General features: G+C 53.3%; 2 protein-coding genes across 2 annotated transcripts; both read left to right on the top strand.

The window, feature by feature from the left end:
- LOC123823682 (interferon lambda-4-like) lies at nucleotides 1-2,972 on the top strand. The gene is given in 6 exon segments (XM_045846641.1): nucleotides 1-28; nucleotides 1,478-1,650; nucleotides 2,082-2,129; nucleotides 2,131-2,154; nucleotides 2,247-2,390; nucleotides 2,631-2,972. Coding segments are annotated over 6 exon segments (759 nt in total).
- Nucleotides 2,973-5,852: 2,880 nt separating this feature from the next.
- Nucleotides 5,853-7,154, top strand: LOC123823681 (interferon lambda-3-like). The gene is made up of 6 exons (XM_045846640.1): nucleotides 5,853-5,868; nucleotides 5,976-6,157; nucleotides 6,290-6,367; nucleotides 6,629-6,772; nucleotides 6,886-6,969; nucleotides 7,056-7,154. The coding sequence occupies exons 1-6, from the start codon at nucleotides 5,853-5,855 to the stop codon at nucleotides 7,152-7,154; spliced, it is 603 nt and encodes a 200-aa protein (XP_045702596.1).
- The last annotated feature ends 120 nt before the right edge of the window (nucleotides 7,155-7,274 follow it).

Raw genomic sequence — 7,274 nt, 5'->3', positions numbered from 1 at the left:
ATGTGGGAGATGCAAATGAAAGGCCACGGTAAGACACAAAAAGCAGGCTACCAATTTTTACACAGCTGGGTTCCACTGGGGAGAAATTGCTGATAAAAAGAGGAGTGGAGGGGCAGGAAGAGGAGTAATAGTTACTAACTGTTAAAAAGAATTACTTCCAGGAAGTGGGACTGAAAGATTCCTTTAGTTCTCCAACTTGTATGCTTTTGAATGGACTAAATCTTTCAAATGAACGTGCTACTATGTCACAAATCATATATATATGTATCTATATATATATTTATTTATATCTATATCTATATATATATAAATATATATATATATAAAACTTTGGCACATTGGTAAAATTGTTCCAGATGTGGGGTGAAGGGAGAGGTGGGTGAAGTCATAAGTGGGTTTTTGTCTCCTTTTATGAATTTCTGAATTTTTTAAACTTTAGTTATGAACTTGCATTATTAACTTTATCATAGAAAGAAAGAGTAGATTTCACTTTAAAATGAAAACAAGAGACAAATTGAGACTAACAGAGAGAGAGAGAGGGAGACCATGGCCTGGATATTGGCTAGAAAAAGGGATGAGACGCAGATGGAGACAGAGAGACAAGAAAGACACAAAAACGAGTGGTGTGTACAGAGGGAAGAAGAGAAATGGATTGAAATGAAGACAGAGAGAGTGAAGACTGAATCAGATATTTAGGGGCAAATTCAGCACAGAGAACAAGCTTTGAAGCTCAACAGCATGTAGGTTCAATCCTCCCTCTGACACTAATTGTGAATTTGGAAAAGTTTCTTCATTTTACCATTCCTCAGTTTTCTCATCTATAAAGTGGGAGTAATCATAGGACACCACTTGCAGTGTCCTTCTTTGAGAATTAAACAAGATGTATGTATCTTAGAACAGCACACAGCCCACTACACTGTAAGCACTTACAAGGACTTCTTACTATATTAAAACAAAGAAAAAAAAAGGAAGGTGATAAAAAGATTGGATTCAGAGAGGGTCAGAACCAGAACTGATGACAGAGAGTTGGCGAAGAGTCAGGGCTGGCACCTGGGGACACGAGGGTAAAGTCCTCACACCTAGGCCAGCATCCAACTGGGCCAGCAGCCAGCACTGATGATCCTAAAACTTACCTTGACCAGGGAAGCCCAGCCGCTCACCATGTCTCAGCCAACCACACTACAGCCGCCTGGAGGGAGCAGGCCCTGCTGGAGAAGGTGGACACTACTCTGGATGCCTCCCAGGGGACAGTACAAGGCAGACCCCACTCCCACATGAGGCACGGAGGGCACAGTGCAGGTGAAGAGTGAGGGGACAGAGGCTCAGGGCAGCAGGGGTCTCAGGGCCCACCACATCTCTCCTCCTGCAGGTGCTCAGCGCCAGTGATCTGAGGTCGGTCCCTCTGCCAGTCTAACCAGAGGCAGGGGCTGGACTCCTTCCTCTCGGCCTCCCTGGCGTCCTTCGCTTTCCACGGGAGCACAGATAAGACCAAGTGGCGCAACCGTGGCGTCCGTGGGGCTGTGGGTCTTGGTAACGGTGAGAGTGGTGGTGGACCTGGGAGTGGCTGAACCCCGGCGCTGCCTCCTGTCACCCTACCGCCGGCTGGACCCCAGGGCGCTGGCAGCGGTCGAGGCCCTGAGGGACCACTACGTGAGCGATGCACACAGACCCCTAGTCCCAGGGAACGCTGGGCCTGCCGGGGTCTGGGACGCGGGTCCATGCCTGGAGAGACCTTAACATCCTAGCGTCCAGCAGGTGCATCTCGGATCTCAGGGTCCAGAATTCTGACCGCGAGACCTTGCTGGCTGCGGGCTTCTTAAGCACAGAAAGTACCTTCATGCCAATCTTAAAAGGGCGCCCCAACTAGGCAGACTCAGCTCACGTCTGGGCGCACTGCTCCGAAAAGGGTTCGTTTCAGTCGGAGTTTACGTTCTCGAAGCGCTTTGTGATTCAGCCCACAATACATACGACTGTACAGGTCAGTCCGGGTTCACGTCCAGGAATCCCCGACACCCCAGCGCTAAGGGGCCCTGGCGAAGAGGCCCCCCTCACCCTTCCCTTGTCCCCATTCCCCACCCCAGGAGCAAGAGACGCTGAGCTGGAGGCCACGCAATTGCTCCTTCCGCCCAAAGGAGGGACCCCCCGCGGCCCTTGGTGAGGCCTCCCGTTTTGGTCGGGGCTGGGGATGAGGGCAGGAGACCAGAGCCGGGGGCTCGGCCGCCGCTAACTCTGTGGTGTCCTGGCAGACCTGCGCGCGACTCCGCCTTGTGGCTCGGGACCTCTCGGACGCCCAGGCGGTGTTGAGCAGCCTCCCCAGCCCCGAGTTGTTTCCTGGCGTCATCCCGACCCTGGAGCTGCTGGCGGCCGCGCGGAGGGACGTGGTGGCCTGCGTGAGTGTCCCCGCGCCCGGCCCCTCCACCCCCACCAGCTTGCTCTGCGCTCTCCGGCCCCCCGTTGGGCGGCGGGATCTGCGATCGGTCCCGCTGAGCCCCAAACCCGTCCACACACGATTCACTTCCTCTTGGCGTCCCCAGATCTGCGCTTTGGTCTGGGGCTGGGTGGCTCGCAGGTGAAGTAGGTGGGGGACTCGGTCCTTCGACTCTTTCGTTTACCTCCTGTCTCCACCTCAGCTGGAGCTGGTGCGGCCAGGTTTCTCGAGGAAGTCCCTCTGGCCACCCAGGAGGCGCCCGAAAACACGGAGAGCTGCGAGTGGAGTCGGCGGTGAAGCCCGTGGACGTCACGGGAGGAGCGGTGGGGAGACGAGTGAGTGGAGATCCGCCTGGAGCACAGGGTCCACTGGTGACCAACGGAGGAGGATTTCTCGGGAAGAAATTCCTGCCTCAGCCCCGCTCTGCTTCCTTCTGGGGTTCCAGGACTCGCCTCGATGCCACGAAACCAGCGTCATCTTCAACCTCCTGTGCCTGTTCACGTGGGGCCTGAGGCTGGGGGCGCACTCGGGGCCTTCTCTCTGACCCCGCGAAGCCTCTGCCAGGACCCGCGGGTCTGCAGGGGGAGGGCTGCGAGCTCCGCTGTGATGCCCCTTCCTCAAGGCCCGTCTCCAGCCACAGGCGCTGAGGCTCAGGGGGCTCTGCCGCTGCTGGCCAGACCTGGACAGTCTGCAACGGGTGCGCCAGTAGGCGCGGGTGCTTTTCCAAGGACGAGAACGTGGTCCCCTGAAGCAGGAACTTTCCTTTTTTTTTTTTCCCCAGGAACTTTTCAATGGGATGCGTTCCCCTAAGATCTTCCAGGGGCCTCGTCTGGCACCAGGAGACTTGAGCCCTGGGAAGGTACCTTGGATCACTGATCCCATGTACCGCGGACCAGTTTCTGCTTTATGGTTACAGAAGCCCAGAACGCCATCTCCCGTGGCAGGTCCCACAGCCTGATCTCAAACTTCAGTGTCTGCTTTGAGATTCTGTGAATCTGTGACTCTGACCTCCCCACTGGGGAGGCCTCACCCCCTAAGAGATTTGGCAGTGCAAGGGCCCAAAGTCCTCAGCTGACTGTAGTATTTTGATTCTGTTACTCACGTGACTTTTGTGTTTGTGAAGTCCCTGTGTAATTTGCTATTCTGTCTTCTGGTGGTAATGTATTGCCATTATTAAACATATTTGCATTTACATTGGTTGATCCCCTGCGATCATTTTGAGGGTCGTGTTTCAGTTAAATATACTAAACCAGGGAAATCAGGTGACTTCAGTTTCAATTCTGACCCACCCTTTTAGTTATGGTGTAACTGGGTAAATTACTTCTGAGTGTCAGTTCCTCATCCACATGATGTCATTCTTATCCTTTTCTTGCAAATGAGTAATGTACACTGAAGTAGTGTTTCTAGAGCTTCCAGCTGAGGCCATAGGATGGTCTTCATTAATGGTTTCTATTAAATAACCACACACACATAAAAATACACAAACAATTGTACTTTTTTATTGTGTCCGAGTAAGTGGGCTGGTGATCATGGTTGCTAACTGCAGGTTTCTTTGCCAAGGTCACACAGCTACTGAAGGTCACAGCTAGGTTTGAATCCCATACTTTCAACCACCTCATGGAACTTTCTTTCTAACAAAAAAGTATGAATTTAGGAATTTTGACATCCTTTGTCCTTTTTCAGAATTCACTGGTGATACAGTGTCTTTGCCCTGGTTAAGGCCAGTGCAATTGACAGAAACTAACCAGTGCCCTGGAAGGCGACTGGGGCAGGGCCCTGTCCTTGGCTTTGAAACATTTTTGTCTATCAGAGCTCAGTTTTCTCTGAGGGTCTGTCCACTCTCTCCCTGGAATTTTGAATAATGGAAACAGGGGGTCAGTGGAGGGCTTGAGTGTCAAAAAGCACCTCTGTGCTGCAAATTCCTTGTCTCTGTGACCAGATCTAGCTGCACAGAAGCTGGAGTGTGAGACGAAATGTGGTTAAGAGCTGCACTTGCCACATATTTGCTGTGTGATCTTGGACAGGACTCTCACCATCTCTAAGTCCCTGCAGTTTACTACATATTTACTCATTCATTATTTCAAGTGACTTTATTTCCAAAAAAGTTAACAGCACTAAGTTTGTGACCCTTTCTGCCAATATCACTCCATATTTAAAATGTAATAAAAATACTGTATGTCCTTAATTTCACTGTGGGTTTAATACTGTAAGTGGCAAAGCCTTAGTGATAAGGGGACATATAAAGTACTAGACAAAATGGGCTGCCTCTGTTTTCCTTTTGTACTGAATGCTCCCCCCTCAATCTCACATAACTGCCTTGCTCACTCAAGTCTTCATTCAGATGTGATTTCTCAGGCCACCTCATTCAGTGCAGCCACATCTTACATACAGCATGCCGTCACCCCACTTTAGTTCTTTCATTTTCTGTTCCTTGATGTAACATACACCTGTGCTTAATTCCTACTCTCTGTCACTCCAGTCCAGTAAAAAGTTCCTTCAGGGGTTGTTTTGTAGGTTTTCTTTTATTCAGTGCCCTATGCCAGGCACCTGGAACCATGCCTGATGCAAAGTGGGGGCTGAATAACTTGGTGAATGAATGAAGGCGTTTGTCACAAACTGGACTGGTTCCCTGAAGTCCTTGGCCACACCCCAATTCCCTAGCAGAGCCTCCCATTCCTGTGTCCCATGGTGCCTGGACAGCTAAGACATTAGTGAGGCTCCCCTCCTCCCAGTTCTTTCTCTCTCTTGGTACCAAGTGTGGAAGGGAGGGAACAGTTGGTCTCCTCTCTGAACTCTGGGCTGCTTTGCCTTTTTGACTCCCTCCCACCTACCAGCAGCCTTCTCCCTTTCTCTTCTCCCCTCCTCTGAGTAACCTCTCTCTTGGAAGTTCAAGGGTCTTGATGGCAACACCCTTAGAGGTGCCTTTCTCCTCCTCTCCCTGGACTGCAGTATCCTGCACAAAGACAAGTCCCTTTGTCCCCTCCCCGTCAGGGTGCTGTGACCCCCCTTTGTGGGGCTGAGGCTGCCCCTACCCTGAGACTCATCTTAGGAATACACCTCCTCTATGTGAACCTGAATCTGTGTCAGTTTCTCTTTCCCTCCAGCTGCTCACCTGGCTCAAGGCCCCGCCCTGCATGGGCTTCCCCAGCCTGGGGCCTCCCCTAGTGGCCATTGTGTTTTCACTTTTCCTACATCAGCTGGGATTGCCCATCTGTCCAGGCTAAAAGCTGTACCATGGAGCCCAGGCAGGTGTTCCACCAGAGCAGAGCTGGAAGTTCAGAGACACACACAGAGCAGCAGACTGAGAGCCAGAAGAGGAGACTGAGGTCACAGACACAAAACAAGGCTGAGTGAGAGACCCTGGTGACAGCCTCTCAGTGGGACGCTTGGGTCCCCCCTGTGCTGACAGAGACCAGAGACAGAGATGAGGATGCAGCTGGGTGAGGCCCCCCACCTCATGGCCCATGACCCCCCACCTCCCCACAGCCTCCACCCTCAGCCCCTGACACTGTCTGTGCCCTCATGTGTCTCTCCTTCTGTAACACAGACTTGCCTGTGGGTTGCATGCTGGTGCTGATGCTGATGACCATGGAGCTGACCAGGATGGGAGCAGTTCCTGTGCCCACCCCCCTCAGTGCCCTCCCGGGTGCAAGGAGCTGCTCCATGGCCCAGTTCAAGTCTCTGCCCCCACAAGACATGAAGGCCTTCAGGAGGGCCAAGGATGCCTTGGTGAGTCTCCCCACTGCCCCACCTGCTGTGGGCCAACCTCCACCCTCCCTCTGTGGCCTACTATGCTCCATTTGGCTCAGGGTAGACCTGTACCCTCCCCAGCTGTGTGCTGACCCCTTCCTTGCTCTCCAGGAGGAGTCACTGCTGCTGAAGAACTGGAGCTGCAGCTCCCGCCCATTCCCCAGGACCCGGGACCTGAGGAAGCTGCAGGTGTGTTGGGAGAGTCAGGCCCGGACCTGCCCTCACCTGGCCCCGCTCCTCTGGCTCCTTCGTGGCCCCTTCACCTCTTCTTCTCACCTGTCACCATCTGTTCCCTCCCACCCAGTCCCACTAACCCATTCTCCTCACAGACCCACACTGGCTGTGTCCTCTCACCTGTCCTGACCTTATACCTTTACTGTTCCTTCCTCAGTCCTCCTCACCTGTTTCTCCCTCATGTGTGCAGCTCTCACCTGTCTCTCCCCTCCTCAGGTGTGGGAGCGCCCCGTGGCCTTGGAGGCTGAGCTGGCCCTGACACTGAAGGTCCTGGAGACTGTGGCTAACTCTACCCTGGGGGACATCCTGGACCAGCCCCTTCACACGCTTCGCTACATCCACACCAAGCTTCAGGCCTGTGTGAGTGCTCTGGGCTCCTGGGCCATGTCTGTGGGCTCTGACTCCCCCCGAACCTCTGTAGGTTCCCTTCTTGTGTAGACTCTGCCTCACACAGCACCCTCCTCTGCCCACAGGTCCCAACTCAGGCCTCAGCAGGCCCCAGGCCCCGGGGCCACCTCCACCACTGGCTGCACCGCGTCCGGGAGGCTTCAAAGAAGGTGAGTGACCAGGGAGTGACCAGTGTCTGGGGACAACTGGGACCCAGATCATGGGTAGTCACTGACGTGTCCTGTCTTCCCCACAGGAGTCCACTGGCTGTCTTGAAGCCTCTGTCACATTCAACCTCTTCCGCCTCCTCACCCATGACCTGAAGTGTGTCGCCAGTGGAGACCTGTGTGTCTGACCCCGAGGCCCACCCACAACCTGCCCCATCAGGAGATTTTATCTGTGCATGTGCCACTGTCCTTAAGTTATTGCCAGCCACCCATTATTTATGTACTTGTGTGTGTGAATTCTCAAACTC

The sequence above is a fragment of the Phyllostomus hastatus genome, unplaced genomic scaffold, assembly GCF_019186645.2.
Source record: "Phyllostomus hastatus isolate PE091 unplaced genomic scaffold, TTU_PhHast_1.1 phas_contig_5, whole genome shotgun sequence".
Classification (NCBI taxonomy): Eukaryota; Metazoa; Chordata; class Mammalia; order Chiroptera; family Phyllostomidae; genus Phyllostomus; species Phyllostomus hastatus.
This window is presented reverse-complemented; position numbering and strand designations above follow the sequence as displayed.

Coding starts and splice junctions, on each gene's coding strand:
- LOC123823681 (XM_045846640.1), top strand. Junction 6,368..6,628: donor GGGACCTGAGGAAGCTGCAG/GTGTGTTGGGAG, acceptor TCCCCTCCTCAG/GTGTGGGAGCGCCCCGTGGC. Junction 6,773..6,885: donor ACACCAAGCTTCAGGCCTGT/GTGAGTGCTCTG, acceptor CTCTGCCCACAG/GTCCCAACTCAGGCCTCAGC.